Raw genomic sequence first — 20,073 nt, forward strand, 5'->3', positions numbered from 1 at the left:
TATTGTTCTCACACAAAGCTATTGTGCCAAACTATTTTGCTAAATCTTAAAGGGATACTGTCATGATTTTTATCGTTTACTTTTTACTTCTAAATTAGATTGTTTTACATAGGAAATGTCTCCATTTAAAATTTTATTCTTGAACCAACAAATTTTTTTTAGTTGTAATATTGGTGTGTAGGCAGCCATCTTAGTGCATTGTGCCTGAGTGTGAGCTTTCAGAAGGAACCAGTGCTACACATTAGAACTGCTTTCAGGTAACCTATTGTTTCTCCAACTCCCATGTAACTGAAGGAGTCTCAAGCCGGACTTGGATTTCGTACTATTGAGTGCTATTCTGATATCTACTGGGAGCTGCTATCTTGCTCCCTTCCCATTGTTCTACTGATCGCCTGCTGGGAGGCGGGGAGGTGTGATATAACTCCAACTTGCAGCTCAGCAGTAAAGTGTGACTGAAGTTTATCAGAGCACAGGTCACATGGCTGTGGCACCCTGGGAAATGAAGAATATGGCTAGCCCCATGTTATATTTTAAAATTAAATATAAAAAAATCTGTGTTTTTGAAAAACAGATTTTAATGCAGGATTCTGCTGAAGAAGCTCCATTAACTCATGTGTTTTGAAAAAAAGATGTTTCCAATGATAGTGTTCCTTTAAGATATTGTAACAATGCGGGATCCACATCATGCACTTTCTTCAGTTTTAAGGCAGTTTTAGCTTTCTGTGTCCCGCTTATAGACAGATTCCTAGCATTCTAATCACATTTTAATATTTTTCCATGGGAGAAGCTTCCTGTGGAAAGTCTACCCCAATAGTTGAGCCACCACACACTCTTCTAAACACTCCAGCTTCCAGGACCCAACAGCAAGCTTCTCTGAACAGAGAAAATATATTCCTTGATTAGTAACATCTTCCCTGGAGTTTAGAATTCCCATTATGGAGAAAATAAAGGCAAAACTCACCTTTTGACATATTATTTTAGTCATTTGTTTTTCAGTGTATATTGGAACAGTTATACAGTTTTATTTAAAAACTGCCATAGTAGCCAGTAGCAAAGTAGTCAGCTTAAAAATTAAAGAATATGCCACAGTGTTCTGTAGAATGATGTATCATTACTGCCTATGTACATGTATTTACTAAATATGTTATAGCTATTTGTATATACTCACAAAAATATATATTTCTGTCCCAATTAATGTATTTGTGTGACTAATTTCAGAATGGGCAAAATATAGTATACTTTAATCAAAGATGTTTCTTTCCATTATTCTAGACCAGTAAATGCTGACTGTTTATTGGCCATGATGGGTTATTCAATTAGAGCAAACTTTGCCTTTATTATTAATTACACCCATAAGTAGAAGTAGAACATCCAGGGGGAAAATGGTCCACTCACTAAAAATGAATACATATTTTTCGGCTTGATAAAAGACAGGGACAATTAATGTAACTTAGGGGGGGCAGTTTTTTTACTTATAGCTGCTAAAGAAATACAGCACCCATGAAACTTTAGCTGCTTTTACATCATACAGACTTATCGGGGTAATGTAATCACTTGATATACTAAGCCACAACAACTAACTTCAAAACAGAAGACGAGTAAAACTGCCCACTGATTTTTGCTATTGGGTACTAGACCTGGTGGAAATTTTGCATCCCTGAGTAGAGAGGATGTTACCTTGGTTCATTGGCGTGAGACAGAGATAGGATGAATTGGCAGATCCCAACTCATTTTGGACTGTAATCCAAACTGCATGTTTCTTGTAGAGATGGTATTGATGACGAGTTATGGTGCATGATGTCTCACCAGGTTGGGGGACACAATGGTAGTTTCCCCCCACAAATGGTTCACAATATTCGTTAGTCCTAAAATGTAAATTAAATGGTCTGTGTATGTTTTACAAGACAAAATAGTCACAGTGCTCTTAATTTTAACATTTTATCATCCAGTATACTACAATATATTCTTTAGTTAAAAAAAACTCAGCTTTGGATTACACGCCCAGCATTTCTTTGGATTCTTCTGTACAATAAACAGTGTGTGGCTGTGCAGTTTGCATGGCTGTGAGTCTGAGAAGCATTCAATTTTGTATCATGTTTATTAGTGGACAGTATGGAAATCTGGAATGATGTTCCATACCAGTAGATGTGCAAACAGAATTAGCATGATTCTTTACCACTTATGTGTCTTCTAACCTACCAATACACTAATATGGACATAATACCAGAGCATGTGCTATTGCCATGTTTTCCCATAAGTGTTTATACTATGGAGATAGGCATAATGTAATGCAATAGTCTTTGCATAAGAACTAGTAACTAACTGTAACAAATTAAATCTTTGCATTAAAACTGGCGACTATTATATGCCTTTTTCTGAATGACTACTCCTGGTTCCTAAATCTGCCATAAAAAATTGTACCTTTTATTACATATAATGATGTGCAGATTAATGCTTTGCAATTATAAATTAATACTTACCTAGCAATGGATAGTGTGGCATTGGTCTTTATCAAGGGGTCACTCCCAAGCTGCCAGCTACATACTAGCCTTCCATCTGTGACGTTTAGTTGGCAGGTCAGATTGGTCGGTTTAGGTGGAGGATCTACAGTACATAGAAATAAGCAGTGTAGTAGGTGATGTAGATAAGATCACAGTTCAGAGCGCCAACTCACTGTGGTGAAATTACAATTTAGCCTACCATTGCAGGACAGAAATTTGCTTGCTATTTATCCATTGGGAAAGCTATAAAAAATGTTAACATACTACAGGTATAGGACCTATTATCTAGAATGCTCAGGACCTGCCATTTAAGTCTAGTAAAAAAAAAATAATTTATACATAAAATAAACCCAATAGGATTGTTTTGCCTCCAATAAAAATTAATTACATCTTGGGATCAAGTACCGTTTTATTTTTACAGAGAAAAAGCAAACCAGTTTTTAAAATTTGAATTGTTTAATTAAAATGGAGTTTATTGTAGATGGTCTTCCCATAATGCAGATAACAGATCCTATACCTGTATAAAGCTGGCCATCCATTTTCAGATTTTAGTCTTCTTCCAACAACGTTTTGGATATTGATCGAATGTTTAAATGAAACAACCTAAAACTAATATTCAGATTGAAATTGTAGGTAGTACTAAAAATGACAACAATTGTACGAAAGTGACATCCCAGAGATACATTGTAGGTCCCTCAAGGATATCATCAGAAACACAATACATGCATAGATTTTATTGTTACCCAAACGAAATGTTCTAACTTGTCCCATCAACTAAATGACCAACCACCATGGTACAAAAATAATCGGGATGATACTTTGGAGCCCACACACGGCCCAAAGATCTGCATGTATGGCCAGCTTAAGGCTGCATATATCTTAAAAGAAAGCAGGATAAATTTATATTCCTATGGCTGTTGTTGGTCTTGAACTGAACACTAGCAGCTGAAACTGATATGCCTGCAGCTTTCTCTCTGTTCTGTTCAGTTTTTTTTGTATAAAAGAAACTTACTAAATAAATGGTAAAAAAATATGCAATACAATACTCACAGCCTGCATTGATTTCCACTCTGTCCATTAGCTGCAGGCCTTGATCCATCTTAAAGTAGCAAGACAGTGCTGCAGAAGTCTTGTTGAAACTTCTGAAGTAAATTGAAGATCCATTTTGCTGAACATCGCTGTAATCTTTACTTGGGGTAAATGCTCGGTCTAGTTTCCAAATGACTTGGACATCCTGGTTAACATCAGGGCAGAATTGTTTGCCAACAGCACAGGATGCAGAGAGAGGGGAGCCAAGTTGGACTGTGTGAGAGTCTATGGAAATGACTCCGCAAGTTTTGGCTGTCACACCTGTGAAGATGTAATATGTGAAATGTAATATTAATCAAATATCTAGCATGAACATCTGTAGGTTTGATCGGATTTCAATGAGACTGGTGAGATAGCATGTGTCTACTATGATAAAGTACATGCACTCCCTTCCTTCATCCCTACGGCAAATATAGTATGTCATGAATATCTTGCAGTCCTTATGTTGGTGTTGGATAGCACAATAGATAGATACAATATATGGTAATCCTTTCTTTTTCTTTGAGCATTTGGTATTATAAGGTTTAGTAAATTATGGGGTAATTTACTATTGCCCTATATGCAATAATTGCACCACTTAGAGCCCATGCATTTACCTGCTATGCATGATCCAATCTGTGGCAAAAAAATTGCATTTTGTTGCTCTCTGTTGAACTGGACATTGCTCAGGCAACAAAACTCCCTAAATTCCTGTGTGTGCCACACAGGGCTGTCTCTAGCACTTTAATAAAAAAAATTGTCAAAAGTCAGTGTTAAATCATCCAACACCTATGGATGTTGTGTCTTGGGGTGGGTCCTGGTTTAATACACTCCCTCTTAGGAGGATTTAATATTTTTTGTGTGTGTGGCTACCAGACAGGATTGAGAAAGAGCAAGAGAAGGTCTGAAAGTTGCCTGGTCTTTGACCTAAATAAAAATTCACTTTTTGCAAATGGAAGTTCAGTATATTTTTATTATAAGTATTAAAGCAGCCAAACAGCCCCCCACAAAGTCTCACTGACCTCACCTGAGCAATAATGTCAGGTAGTCCTGCATGGGATTAACTGTACTGTAAGTGCTAATTTTTATTATTATTAAACTGTTCTGAAGAAATTTCCCTACCTCTGCTTAAATTTTACATTTTTTTGCTTGTTTTCTAACTTTCCACTGCTTGACTCTCTTTCCCTCTATTTCTCTAGAAAGCTAATGTTTTGCATTTCAGATTTCAGGTCCAAATTTTCCTTGAGTGGTTCTTTTTATGCCCTATGGGCATAGGACACGGGCATTCTTTGTATTTATACATCTCTGCCATTTGTATACATTCTTGAAATACAGTCGCATACAGAAGCTTTTTTTTATTTTTATTTTCCTCCTTGCAGACATACTCAGTATCTTCATGATTAAAAACCTTTGTAGATTCTTAAGGGGGTTATGTCATAAAAGGCACTAAGTTTGCCCAGGAGCAGTTCAGCAAGTAACATTTACTTGTCACCTGTTTAAAAACAAACAAATTGGTTGCTATGAGTTACTGCTCCTGGGCAAACATAGTGCCTTTTATTACATATGGCAGTTAGTTCTTTTACCTAGAAGGTCAAGTAGTCTTCACAACTCTCACTATGTATAATTTTCTTTTATATGCTAATACAAAAACATGTGCAGGACCTGTCCAGCTTGAACACTGCTTAGTTTTCTGCTATAACTATACGTTAATTTTTAGCTCAGTTTGCTGAAGCTCAGTTACCTTGAAATATTTTGCCATGTTACTGTCAAATCAGTATTTTTTTTCTGTTGTTGTTTGTGTATCCAATCCCTGCTTCAAATCTGTCAGCAACCCCTATGTCTTGAGGGAGATAAAAATCCAGTCCTGTTTTTTCTAGGCCTGAATTGGAATAAAGTCTTAAAAAGGTCTGGAGTGGATCATTATCTCCCTCATGACATGGGGTTGGTTGACAGCTCTGCTGCTCAGGCATCAGCTATCATTCACCCTTTGGATATTTGTTAAGTCATTTACATGATAACTTGAAGGAAAATTTATTTTTTAGCAGTCTTAAGTTAGTTTAGGTGATAATAGGCAAGGATCAGGCTGTGCCGAGAGTTATATAAAAATTATAGGCATTGGACCCATTCTCCAGAATGCTCAGGACCTTGGCTTTTCCAGATAAGAGCTCTTTCCATAATATGGTTGACTATACTTTGGGGCACATTTATCAAAGTACGATTGAGTCCGAATACAAAAAATTCTTATTTTTTTCTAATTTATAGAACTGTGCGTATTTTCTGTTTTTTTCGTTAATTTGCATGACTTTTTCGCACTTTGCAACAAATTCGAAAGTTTCGAATTCATTAAAGCTTCATTATCATGACTTTTCTTTGGCCAGGTTGGAGCTGCAGACTGCCATTGAGTCCTATGGGAGGCTTCCAAAAACATGCACAGAAGGATCAAAGTCAGAAAGGTTTTCACGCCATTTACAATCGTTCGGATACTAAAATTTTGTGACTTTCGGATCGCCAATACGATATTATTGTGACTATTGTGATTTTTTCGTAAGCATTTTCGTGACATTTCTGATCATCAGAAATTATCGTATCTAATCCGAATTTTACCCATTTCGGGATTCGAACTCGTACTTCGATGAATCTGCCCCTTTAAGTATAGTTGATGTTTAAATCATTTCTGAAATAAACCCAGTAGGATTGTTGTACCTTCAACAAGGATTAGTTATATCTTAGTTAGGATCAAGTACAATGTACTGTTGTAAATACATTTTTACAATGCACTAAACCATGTAAAATAATGTAAAATAGAAGTAAGTGCTTTTATTTTAATACCTTTGGGTTCAAATATGTCCCTAACTGGCTGAAAACTGTGCTCTACCCAGACCTTATGCCAGCTTCCGGTTTTAGACTCTTCAGAATGTGGCAGTGAATATGCATAGGTGGGCTGGGCTTAGCGATGTCACAGGCAGTCCCTTCCTGCTCTACTCGCCCTGGCAGCAGCACAAGCAGAGAGACACAGAAGGAGGAAACTGGGAGGGGTTTTCCCTTCTGCTGTTGAGTAAAGCCTGTCAGTCAGTGTTGTGACCACTTCCTGTGGGAGACTGAAGCAACACTCCCATCTTTCATTTTTCTCTGGCTTCTAACTTGAGAGGTTGTGTATGCAGCTCTCATATAATGACAGTTTTAAGAGGTATAAAATGCTTTCAAAACCTCTTTCTTTCTGCATCATTTCACATTTTGAGGGAGGATGAATATTATAACTGAATATGAACTTTATATAAAATGTCTCCTTTAAAGGGAAAAAAAATCATTAAAAAAATGACATTTTTGATTAAAATGGAGTCGATAGGAGTTGGCCTTCCTATAAATTGGAGCTTTCTGAATAACTGCTTTCCAGATTATGGATCCCATACCTGTATTTACACTTGTGAGGTAAAAAAAAAGTTGTGGTTAGATATAGGGAAAAAATATATAAATTCAGGGAGGTAGAATGCAAGAAGTGCATGACTCACCTACATACAATCAATTGACCTACACTGTATAGGCCAATTTATATATAAATTATACATTTATAATGGAGCATCCATTGTAGAAGATAAATAGGTGACTTACCTCCAGACATGAGTAGAAGCAGTATCTGCCCCAGCATGGTTCCCCATTTTCTCCACATTGCTATCACTCTTCTATCCCATTACCTGCAAGAGATAATAGTAATACAGGAGCAGTAAATATAAGCTGTACAGAAAAAAGGCATTGGCCCAGCACCTAATCTTGTTGGATTTACAGATACAGACCAATAAAAACATAGTCCGGACAACATTAATTCTTTATGAGTACATATAAATCAATCTACATACACAATTCAAGATTATTTCCCTAGAAGATTCATTTCGAGCCTTGGTTTTTATATATATTGTTTCATCATAATTTGATCACTTAGCATGGCCTTTTTGTTTTTGACATATATTACCTTGCCCTCCAAAAGGTTTGGTGCTTATTAAACATTTAAAAACTCTTCATGTGACTCCCTCATCTTTTGTGAGAACTGAGATATCAATATAAGCTGTGCTATTGACCTTTTGGAACTTTAAAAATATTGTATTTATTTTTTTAATTCTTTGAAACTGTACATAGTTTTTCATTTAGATTGTAAGCTCACGAGGCAGGGACCTCCATCCTCTTGTTACTTTGACACTTAACTCTGTGGAATCCTTGATGCAATGTATTTATTATCGTACTTTGTATTTATTCACCTATTATTATAATGACAGTTTTTTGTATTATTTTATTGTTCTGCTGTACAAGCTGCATGTATAAGTAGCATTATAAATAGAACTATACATACATACATCAACCAAATATACAGCTATTTAATCTCTTATTTGATTATCCAGAAAGTGTCGTTGCAAATTCCATTTTCCTTGATCTCTGAACTCTGTATACTCACTCACTAAAATAAACAAGCTTCTATTTTATTGGCTGATGGAGCCTAGTTTGTATGAGTGCCCTTAGTGTGTGTGTGAGCACAGTGCCTCAAATGAGCCAAAGAAACCAACTGAAATAAAAATATTTTTAAAATACAATTATATCTATATAATATCTATATACAAGTATACCTTGTACTGTGTGCGAACCTAACTGCTATATTAATTATAATATATATACATTAATGTTAATGTTATTTCAGTAGATTTAAGGCATGTTGCCCTATAAAAGCACAAAAAAGACAAAATGAAACTTTAAGGCTACCCTTAATTCTACCACAGCCTAAAACACACCCTACTTCCCCTATAATTCTGAAGAAGCAGATGGTATTTCTTGACAGATAAATGCATCATCACAATTCATCATTTTTCCAAGTTAAAGCAAGTCAGGACTAGGTGGATGTGGTAAAGTGAGGGGTTTATCCAGGGTGACCTGGGTGTGATCCCAGTGCATTTCTTTTGGGCAAGTGATCTAACCCCCTGCTCCCCAGATAGGCCAAACTTGGATTGTAATGTATGTGTGTATATGTGCACTCCTATAGCACTACTTATGTGCACAGTGATATATATTTTAAAGGAGAAGGAAAGATAAAAACTAAGTAAGCTTTATCAGAAAGGTCTATGGCCTCAAAGTAGGTGCCTATTTTTAAATTTCTGGCTTGAAGACAAGTTTTGGAAGTACAGAGACACAATTTGACTCCAAGCAGAGCCTCCTGCAAGCCAGCAGTCCACATGTGGCTACCAAATAACCAATCACAGCCCTTATTTGGCATCCCCAAATAACTTAATGCTTGTGTGGCTCACCAACACTTTTTACATCTGAGTGTGGCTCACGAGTTAAAAAGGTTGGGGATCCCTGGTCTATGTGAATAAAGCCATAAACACTCACATAGAAGCTGCAGAGCAGAGTCCTCTTCTTTTGTGTATACATGTTCTTCTGTGTCAGAATTCTTGCTGTCAGAAAAATCCTTTACGGCATGGCACGAGTTTGCTCAGTTTGCTCCTCTCTTTTCTCTTCCCCTCACCTCTCCTCCTCCCCCTCCCATTCAGTTCTCTCCCTTTCCTAAATGTGCTGTGTAATCTAAACTACCAGTGTCCAGAGCTGCTGCATGGAAACTACTGAGAGCAAGCTAAAATGGCAGCTGCTATCTTATCAGGTATGCTAAATCTTTATACAGAATAAATATAGCATTTTATCATGCACTATCGTGCACTATTATAATAACAAATTAGTAAGGTAGAAATGATGCACATTATGCTTTGGTATTCTGTAACAGCCCAAGGCATCCACAGTTCTGTAGCATGAAAGATCTGAGCCAGCAGCTGTGACGTATATAAAATACAGCATATCTAGCCATATTTGTTTTTTTTTTGTTTGTTTCTCCATTAATGTATACTCCTCTTTCTGCAACCACACTGGCTTCTATAATTGTTTAAGGCCTCCAAAGCATTGATATCCTTCCAATATATATCAGTGTATAACCTAAAGGTGGCTACACACATGGCGATCTGACGATGTCAGATCGTCAGATCCGCCACACACCGTCTGGGCTGAAACAGCAGATAAGGAGGTAGAAACAATAGGATTTCTACCTCCTTCTGCCGATTCAGCCCTGATGGCAGATTTTGGTCAGACACCTTCTATGGCGCCCGATCAAAATCTTTTAACCGGTCCGATCGGCGAGTCGACCGATATCAGCAGCTTTCTGCAATATCGGTCAACTCGCCGACATGCTATACACGCACCAAATATCGTACAAAACTAGGTTTCATACGATAGTATCGGTGCGTGTATGGCCAGCTTTACAGTTGGATGAATGATATTAAACAAAAATGAGCAGAACCTTCATGTTTGAAGTTCTTGGTGAAAACAAAATGATCACCTATTCACATGGAATGCAAACATGTTATATGGAAAAACCTTTGATTACGTTTAATGTTGGATGTAACATTGAGTAAGTTTAATGCTGGATGTTTCTGACAAGTTACATGGCCTTTCAAAGGTTTGGTTGTTTACAAAATGTATACGGTACATTTTAACCCCTGGGAAAGCCAATAATGCATCCACAAGCCTTTTAGGATGCATCTCAATGATCCCTGATACTGTGTCACAAAACTGATTCCCATAGTGTTGAGTATTATATGCATTGGTGGAACCAATGAAGAGACTCAGACATAGCAGATCTATTTTAATGGGGGTTTTACAATTTTTACTCACATTAATGAAATAGAATTTAATTGAATGTGTAATGGCATACTGAACATTAGATCTTTTTCTATAATTATCATGTTTTGGGCTCTAATGGCTACACAGGAAACTTTATAGGATGCATCCTACAATTCAGTTTTAGTTGCATGGGCAAGAATTTAATGTGGGAAAGGGGAAAAGGAATGCTGCATAATTGTGATGTGTGTTTCCTTCTCATTGAAATACATTGACTGTCGGATATAGATGCAGGAACTAAACATGGTAAGATTCTGTGGCTCAAATAAAGTCTGACCCACAAATCTAATCAAAATCAAAGTGCAAGTTGAATTAGGTAAAGGGTCAGATTCAATTATGTGAGAATAAGTTTTATCACGTAAAAACTCATGGACAACATTCAATTTGAGATGCAATTCAATTCAGAAAAACGTATATCACTGTTTATCACATGAAAACTCTATTGAAGTCTATGGAAAAAACTGGAACTGAATTAGGAGTAGTTTTTTTCTCCTCCAGCTAAATCTTATCCATAAGTTTGTACATGATAAACAGTGAGGTTACTTTTTCTCACTGAATTAAATCTGGCCCGAAGTCAGATAATGTGTTTGTTCATGCATTTACATTTAACAGGCAATGTATATTAATGACATAAAAAGTCTTTCCGATGCAATCAGTTTTTGACAGAGGTGTATCACATTGGATGGCAAAGCTTCCATGTAGTTTACACATCCCATTTGTTAGATTCAGTTCAGTGAGAAAAAGGTTTACCATGTGAAAACTCATGAGATTCAGTTTGAGATGTAATTCAAATCAGAAAAAGGTATCTCACTGCTTATCACATGAACATTCTATAAGGTCTATGGGAAAAAAACTGGAATTGAATTAGGAGAAAAGTTTTTCTGCTCAAATTGAATCACTTCTATAAATTTTCACGTGATAAACCATGAGATCATTTTTTCTTGCTGAATTAAATGTGGCTCTTAATATGATCCAACCTGTATTACAGCTGTGGGGATCAGATTTCTCGTGCCGTTGCGTGACTAAATTTTGTGATTAAATCTGACCCTTGTAGTTTAGCCCTAACTCTTAGTACAGAACAATACAAGGTATTTTGACACTGAGTTGAGTATTCCAACTTTGTGTTACAGTAGTGATTTTCAGCCTTAAAATCTGAGGAAAAAACTTGTACAGGTATGGGGATCCCTTATCCAGAAACACATTATCCAAAAGGTTCCGAATTACGGAAAGGCCATCTCCCATGGACTCCATTATAACCAAATAATTCTAATTTTTAAAAATGATTTCCTTTTTCTCTGTAATAATAAAACAGCACCTTGTACTTGATCCCAACTAAGATATAAATAATCCTTATTGGAGGCAAAACAGTCCTATTGGGTTTATTCAATATTTAAATGATTTTTAGCAGACTTAAATTGTGGAGATCCAAATTACAAAAAAGATCATTTATCCGGAAAACTCCAGGTCCCGAGCATTCTGGATAGCAGGTCCCATACTGGTATTATGGTCGGATTTATCAAAAATTTGAGTTTGTGAAAAAAAACCGTGGACGTGAAAAAAATTATCGTGACAATTTTTCTTCTCAAATGCTATATTATATCTATTAATATTCCCGCATGCTGGCGAGAATAACATTGTTCATTCATTTTCAGTGTGCTAAAAAAAATTGAATGTTTTAATAAACTGGGAAAATAAATAAAATTGTTAGAGACAATTTACATTGACTTCTATTGAGCCTTGGAAGCTTTTACCTGTCGAGTTTTGGCAGATTTTTTTCTTTAATAAATACTGACCATTAATGGTTCTTAATATTCTCGAGTTTATACGTTTTCCATTGTTTTGTTTTTTTTTCTCGGATTGTGAAAAAAACACAAACTCAGGTATTGATAAATTGACCCTTTAATCTTAAAATCTCCTAAACAAAATATATAAATTGTTTATAAATCTTGCGCCATACAATTTAAAGGAGAACTAAAGTCTAAAAAAAGAATATAGCTAGAAATGTTTAGCTATGCGTTTTGAGCCCTTGTACCAGCCCAAAGCTACCAAAGCTCTATAGAAATAAAGATCCATACCCCTGAAGATGCCTACAGTAGCTCTCCATCTTTTGCCTTGCCCAACTACTGCACATGCTCAGTCTGCTCTTGGCTGATGTCACTGACCTGAGCTTAGGGATCGACAATATTCTTCTTTCTCCTGCCTGCTTTCTCTAGTCACTGCCTGTTCACAGCTAAACATGCATACAAGCCAACCAATCACAGTCCTGTCTGGCTGCACCCTAAAAAACTAAAGTCCCGCTCTGGCACTTTGAGCTTGGGGTGAGGCTTTGGCTAAATCCTTATTGTGTGACTTTTCTTTCCACATTGTAATGATTCCAAATACTGAGCTGTGTTACAAATATAAGTTGCAAAGGTTGGAAACATAGGCACAAGCTGTTACAAAAGTTTTAGTCACTTTGCTAATACAAACCAGCGCATCTGGGAATAAACTTTCCCATTGTAAAGGTTTTTCTGTATGTAATACAGTGACTTGCACATGCACCATACACTCTCCACCATGGCTAGGTACAGAGCACTATTAGATTTAGTACTGGGACTTGATTTTTTTGCTTTTTTTTTTTTTTACCACACAACAGACCAATAACTTCTCTCAAAGTGTTTATGAAGCCAGTTGCATTGGGTTTTCTGTGCATTACACACGGGGTGAGGCCAAATACAATGTTCCTTCCCAGACATGCTGATTTGCATATGCAAAGTGGCTGACACTGAGTTTGTGCTCTCACTATTATAAACAGGCTGTGTATGAAACCCTCAGTCTGCTCAGCAAACCTTTGCTTTGGTCAGTGTAATAGAAAGTTGTTTGTAGAAGAATAGAATTCAGAATGTGTTTTTGTTAGAAAAAGCCACAAATATCTTCTGAACTGATATTTTGGGGGATGGAGATATGGTAATATTTGGGAGTCTGTTGTAAACAGGTTATGTCAAAATACTAAGCTAAAGCTTGTTTTTATTGATATCTTGTAATAAAATGTGTATAATAGGGCAGCACTAGTTTATATGTACCTGTACCCATGATACACCTGTGTTTCTGTGCCAATGGGATACATTTTAGGTTCCACCTAGTTGAAGAAAAATGATATACACAAGAGCATTGACCAGTGAGAATGCTAATTAGATTCCCAGCACTATATTAGCCATTTTGATATTATCTTACATATATACAGTAGATAATTACATCATATTTAGCTTTATTATGTTACACAGGAATCAGACATAGGGATAAAGGGACAGACTTGTTCAGTGCTTATTGCTTCCAGCTCCAATTGCAGGAACAAAGAACAATGAACAAAATTTACACAGCTGGGATTCTCACTGGAGGATTATTTTGCATATTTATGCAGCCACTGGCTTTGGAGAGCTGGGAAAAGTTTTATTAAACAATGCAAAAACTCTAACACACACATTAAATTACTTGGCAACACAGGAACCAGTGCAGTCTGCATATTATGATTCTAATTATTAATCTGCTTTTATGGCAGATATTACCTGATGTGATGTTTTGATAATTTACTCCGTTCCCTAAGCTCAGCCTCCCAACAGCAGCCCAGAGCAAATTGAGCATGTGCAAGCCCTACATTTTAAAAAGATGGTCTAACCAAGTAACAACATGGCAGCCCCCTCTAGACAACTTTGAAAGCATAAATCATTACTTTAATTAGGCTTCTCAACCTCTGGGCTTGTGCAGTAAGTTCACAGTGTTTATATTTATGTTCAGTATACAAAATACAGCATTTCTAATGATTTTCAATTTTAGACTTTAGTTGTCCTTTAAGATAGCGTGTTGGCACAGTATTAGATTTATAACACAGAGAAGTAATTCCTTAATTATAGAAGGGCGAGAACTCCTAATTAAATTGTGTAACATAACCTGGTATATATTTCCTGGTTAGTTTTTATTGGTGAGCCTATTTCTCTTTTTAACAACTATTTCCTTGTTTGCTGTCAACTGAGTATTGGTAATTAAATGGATTGTGATTGATTCACATTTATTCTGCTGAAAGAGATTTAAAGGATTAATTGTCAGTCTCATGTTTAATAATTCCATGGTTGCCTAAGTATCAAGTATCAAAATGACCTTTTAATTATGGGGTCCATATATTCCCTTGCTGTGTGTGTAATCAAGTCTTATTACGCAATATTTTAAATTTGTTTTGTGGTTAGTAGACTCTTCTTATACACATGTATTTATTTTACATACCTTTCTAAAATTTTCCTTTTGTTCATATGTCAAATTCAAGAGCTGATAGAACCTTGTCTTCTGTTAAATACATACATGGCTAATTACCTACTATCACATCTGAGTGTCAGGTATAATGCATTCAGCATTGATATATATTAGTTTGTCTATAGAATGTGCCATGAGTTTGCATGTGGTCTGTATGCTTAGAGGTTAGCCTGGGTTTACTTAAGTTTCCTAACAGTCTTCTGTGTCCCAGTAATTGAAATTAATGGTTTACTCCACTATAGTTCTGCCCTCCTGGTGCCTCTTTTTAAAATAATTTTCCTTTTTTTTTTAGAACCAGGGATACCTCGATCAGACAAAATATTATCAAGGAGTCCTTCTAAGTCGGATAAGCTCTTGCAAATCCCTAAGGTTAGAAAATGAGGAGAAAGCTCCCTCTCTTGTGTTCTTTAGTAGCCTTAAATCATTATGGAATGTCCCCTTATTTATAAGAACCCAGGGTCCAAGCATTCTGGATAATAGTATATAAACTGGATACCTATAAAAACATGAAGCAGAACTGCACTGGTAGTGAGATACGCCAACCTGACAGCAATAAGGGAAAACACCAATATTGCAATACAACAAGTGAATCATGCATCCCACAAACTGAGCACACAGGTCTGTGCAAGTAGTAATAATATGTATGTCATGACGTTAAAAGAATTCAGCATTTCGCCTTTGGGTAAATGAATCTATATGTTAAACAATTTGAGAGTTGTAGCTCTCTGAGAAAGTCTATCCAATAAGGCATAAAATGTAATAACTTCTCTAAACGTCTGAGAACAATTCTGAACTACAGCTCCCAGAATCCTCCAATAAAAGCTGACAGAGTAGTGGAGATTGTACTATAGTTTATATTGTAGTTTAACAAGTTCTGGAAAAGGTAGATGTTCCCAAGCGTACAGAACAAATAATATAATAATTCTACATTCAAGAGATTTAGAAAAAATCCATACAAAAAGAGATGATTAATGACTTTTGATTAATGGTTAATTATCAGGAAATGGCAAGGCAAGTCTATGTAAAATATAACAAGTTGTTTAGAGGAAAATAAGAAATGTGATAAAGTTACTATCCTGTGCTGTCTCCTTGGCAACATGGCAACTTCAAAATCAGAAACTTAGCATGATTAATTGATATCTTCATATATCTGGTATTAAAGTTACACGCACTTCCTCCTCCAGAACACGCAGCTTAATGCTTCAGCCATGCGCTGCCTTGACGACAGCAACTTGTTTAGTTTCTGGATCAACTGCACCAGTGCCTGGCAATTTAGAAAAGCTGCTGGTCCTTATGACCAAGCTGCAACATTTCAACTTTTGCTTGGGGATGGCTAATAGTTATAGTTCAACAACTAGAACCCCACAAGATAATCATCACTGGTTTCTATATTGTAACAACACATTCAATTCAAGAAATTGCCAACTGAGAGAAAACATATTTGTTTTAAACACCAAGTATTAAATTCTGGTTATATTTGCAAGACTGAGGGGCTAATTTACTAACATAAATTGGAGCAGTGCAGTCGCCAGCAGCAACAGCAATCCGGTCTTTACTTTTATTGGTTGTTCTATGCTAACCATTAGCTCTAGCAGTGCTACTTATTTTAAGTTTATTCACCCTATAGATGTAATAATAATTCCAACAGGTTTTTCTAAATAATGTCAACCTGCATATTTGTATGGATATCTAATTACATAGCACAAGTATGTGCTAAGTCTTGTTGCAACAATTGCACAGAATGAATGGTAAAAGACTGAAATAACGAAGTAACTTCTAAGTGGATAATATGTAAATTGAAGTTAAAGGGAAAAGCCTCTACCTGAACAGTTTATAAGCCTAAAAGTGTTCAGAAGTAGGTTATATCAGACAGAGAAACACATTCTCTAGAAAATAAAATGCCGATTATATTTTCCCCTTTTGATGCCTCAGGGAATTGCTTGCGGGCAGTACTCACCGTGCCGCTGCCAGTTAACTGCTGGTTCCTGCACTCTGCTCGATGTTGTTTGCCAGCTGCAGTTCCCAGTATAATGATGCCGTTACTGTCTCTCCAACCCACTGGAAATTGCAAAACACTTCCCTGAACATTGAACAGCCATGAGAGCTGGAGGAGGGGAGAAGTGATACAGACACCTAGAATTGTGACAAAGGGGACACCCCTTTCACATGCACGATAAAAGCCCTGTTAATATTCACTTGTGTAAAAGTTTATTCTGATGGTTAATATTCACAGGAATCAGGTTTTAACAGCAATTATTTGCTTAGATTATTGTAAATTTATAATTGTGCCATATTACCCTGAAAAAACCACAGATTAAACATTTGCCTCATGCAGTGTTTAGCATCAATATTGTAGCATATTAAGTGCAATGTCATTGTGTGCTCTGTTTATTGTGTCTGAGATACAGTGCACAAAGATATCAAGACTAATAATATGCAAGAGTCATATGGGGCACTAGAGCACAATCTTAGTGCTCACTTACTGAGTATATGCCCCTCACAGAATGCTGATTGCTGAAAAAGAGCAGTGTTGGGAGGTGCAGTAGATTCCTGTCTTTACTGCCTGCCTTAGGGAAGGCAGTAAGGATAGGACCCTGTTCCAGGCTACGCTTCTTGACTCCCTGACACTTTCTGTATAGAGCAATGCCAAGGAGGAAGCCACAGAGGCCTGGGCATATTTACACAATGCAGAACGCATTTTGCAAAGTGCAACAAAAGTGTCATTGCATTGTAAATGACTCCTATCATGCACTTAACAGCTGCTTTAGACCATAGCAGTCATTCATGACCCCTGGAAGCACAAGTGTATGAGCAATAAGGTGCACAATTGCGCACCCCTTAGGGCTCATTTCGTTGCACCCCCCTTGGATAATGAGTGGCAGTTGAATATTACAGCTTAAGGACGCACAGCGTCCTGATGCTCCTACTTTGCAACTCAGATACTCAGGATACCTACATGCCTCACCCCACCCCACCTCTTTTGAATGGATTGGTGCCTAACTCAGGCAGCGGTCCATTCAAAGTGCAATCTGCAAGACTCTCAGGTATTATTTTAAAGAATTTCATATCTTTTTGTTAGCGACTTTTATAACATTCCCCCCTTAGGCTCTGGGTGACCCCAGACAGGTCGCAGCAGAGGGGCTGATTCTCGGACTGTGTTTATCCGCAGGCTCAGAATAAACCTAGTGTGCCCAGGGCCAGGGTCATATTCTACATCAGTGAACCCCAACCAGTGGTTTGTGAGCAACATGTTTCTCATCACCTCTTTCATGTTGCTCCAAGTGACCTCAAAGTAAGTGCCCATTTCTAAATTTCTGGCTTGGAGGGAAGTTTTGGAGGCACAGAGACACAGTTTTACTCCAAGCAGAACCTCCTGCCGGCAAGCAGTACCCATGGGGCTTCCAAATAACCAATCACAGTCCTTATTTGGCATCCCAGAGAACTTTTTCATGCTTTTGTGGCTTAGTAAAAGCTTAGGTATCTCTGCTCAATAAATGGGCTACAGCCCTGGACAGTTCCCACTACGTGATACAGAGGTCAACTTCCATTTGGCTGTAGATGACTTTCTACTACTATCACCAAGAGAGATGAGTTACAGCTACAGACATACAACTCATCAGCTATAAGAAAACAAAAGTACAGGGAAAAAGCCTTTTTTTAATAATAAAATGAATATGTACTGGAATTCTGGAATGCCTTCCTAGGCAGATATCCATTAATTGATGCTGAGAGTACTTACATACTGGGCACATTTAAAGGGGCGATTCACCTTTAAGCTAACTTTTAGTATGTTATAGAATGCCCTTGGCTCGCGTGTCCGCTGGCCCCTGTTTTGGCCCTTGGCTCGCGTGTCCGCTGGCCCCTGTTTTGGCTCTTGGCTTGCGTGTCCGCTGGCCCCTGTTTTGGCCCTTGGCTCGCGTGTCCGCTGGCCCCTGTTTTGGCCCTTGGCTCGCGTGTCCGCTGGCCCCTGTTTTGGCCCTTGGCTCGCGTGTCCGCTGGCCCCTGTTTTGGCCCTTGGCTCGCGTGTCCGCTGGCCCCTGTTTTGGCCCTTGGCTCGCGTGTCCGCTGGCCCCGACATGTCAGTACAGGTTTCCCATCCCAATTTTGCTTCCTGTACTGCTATGGCAAATGTATAACAGTGGTGAGGAGGAAGTCAGGTGGTCTTATAGGGCAGGATTCATTTTAATTAGCTTGGTATAGGTCCTACCTCCTGTGTGGGAGGGGCGATGCTACCCATGTGTACTGACATGTCGGGACTAGAAGAAATAGAATTTATGTCAAGAAGGTAAGTGAAATTCTCCTTTTTCAACTGGTCTTCGTTATCTATTTTTTCTTCTAACTCTTTGCAGCTTTCAGTGGGGGTCACTGCCCCTAGCAGCCAAAAAACAATTGCTTTGTGAGGCTACAATTTAATTGTTATTGCTACTTTATATAACTTATTTTTCTGTTTCGGCCCTCTCCTATTCAAAAAACGGTCTCTCATTAAACCACTCCCTGGTTGCTAAGGTAATTTGGACGCTAACTTTTTGTAGCTCAGAAGGTGATATCAGATAATCCCAAATAATTGCTCTTTCAGGCTATTGTTACTTGGAAATGCAAAATGCCACATTACACTAAAAGAAAGCCAAAATAAAACTTTCATAATGCAATACCCAGTTCATAAGCTCTCAGGTAAAGCATTTATCCTGATAGATTTGCTATATTTCCAGCTGTATATCATATCAGAAGCCCTACATATTAAAAACCTAAAGGTATTCTCTTCAAAATATATTTAGCATAAAATGACCTTATTAAAACACATTTTCATAGAAATAAAGCCTTTCTAGTAATATACTTCTATGGATAATGCCAAAATGAAATGCTTGAAAATCATTTTAAATACTAAAGTCCCTCCCTCTGTGTCGTAAGAGTCACTGGGGGTCATTTATAGAATTCACCAGCTCATATTTATTTGCATATGGTTGTTTTGTGCATGTTTTCCCCTAACCATTTCAATATTGCTCTTCTGTGCCTGTCTTCTATTTTCTAGTGAATCATGGTGAAATGTGCATTGCGCACAAATATTTGCAAAGGGCTTACAAATAAGGTGTGTGTATGTGTTCATTGTGTATGATATAGCGACAATAATCATTTAGTGAATATAAATTCACAATTTGCGAAATCTGTTTAGTGAATATTTTTTACATTTTTTTTGCAATTTGCCATATTATTAAGGATAATTCACAATTATGTTTGCACATTAAATACATCAGTCTTGTCCAGCTTTATAAATATAAAAACACGCAGGGCAAATATGTTCACTGTGCGAATAATTATGCACTGCGTGAAGTTTATAAATGAGCCCCACTGTGCTGACATGCAAATTAAGGGCACCAATACAGGTTCCCATTAGTTTCAAAACACAAATTTAAAATTGTTTTAAACTATAAAACAATCCTAAATACCAATCCCCAAACCTTCTTCTACTTTCCGTCTTCCTCATTCCTTCCTCATTCCTTCCTCCCACGTGCACCTT

At 37.3% G+C, this 20,073-nt stretch overlaps 1 protein-coding gene across 1 annotated transcript in view; it reads right to left on the reverse strand.

Moving 5' to 3' along the window:
- Nucleotides 1–16,622, reverse strand: part of csf3r (colony stimulating factor 3 receptor) — a 30,273-nt gene extending 13,651 nt beyond the window's left edge. Inside the window, exons 1-5 of the mRNA XM_002938741.5 lie at nt 16,516–16,622; nt 7,179–7,261; nt 3,552–3,851; nt 2,481–2,604; nt 1,678–1,865 (exon numbers count right to left, since the gene is read on the reverse strand). Of these exons, the coding sequence (XP_002938787.3) occupies nt 1,678–1,865; nt 2,481–2,604; nt 3,552–3,851; nt 7,179–7,236 (670 nt within the window). The 5' untranslated portion in view covers nt 7,237–7,261; nt 16,516–16,622. The remainder of the gene's footprint in view (nt 1–1,677; nt 1,866–2,480; nt 2,605–3,551; nt 3,852–7,178; nt 7,262–16,515) is intronic.
- Nucleotides 16,623–20,073: the final 3,451 nt, after the last annotated feature.

The sequence above is a fragment of the Xenopus tropicalis genome, chromosome 2 (assembly GCF_000004195.4).
Source record: "Xenopus tropicalis strain Nigerian chromosome 2, UCB_Xtro_10.0, whole genome shotgun sequence".
Taxonomy (NCBI): Eukaryota; Metazoa; Chordata; class Amphibia; order Anura; family Pipidae; genus Xenopus; species Xenopus tropicalis.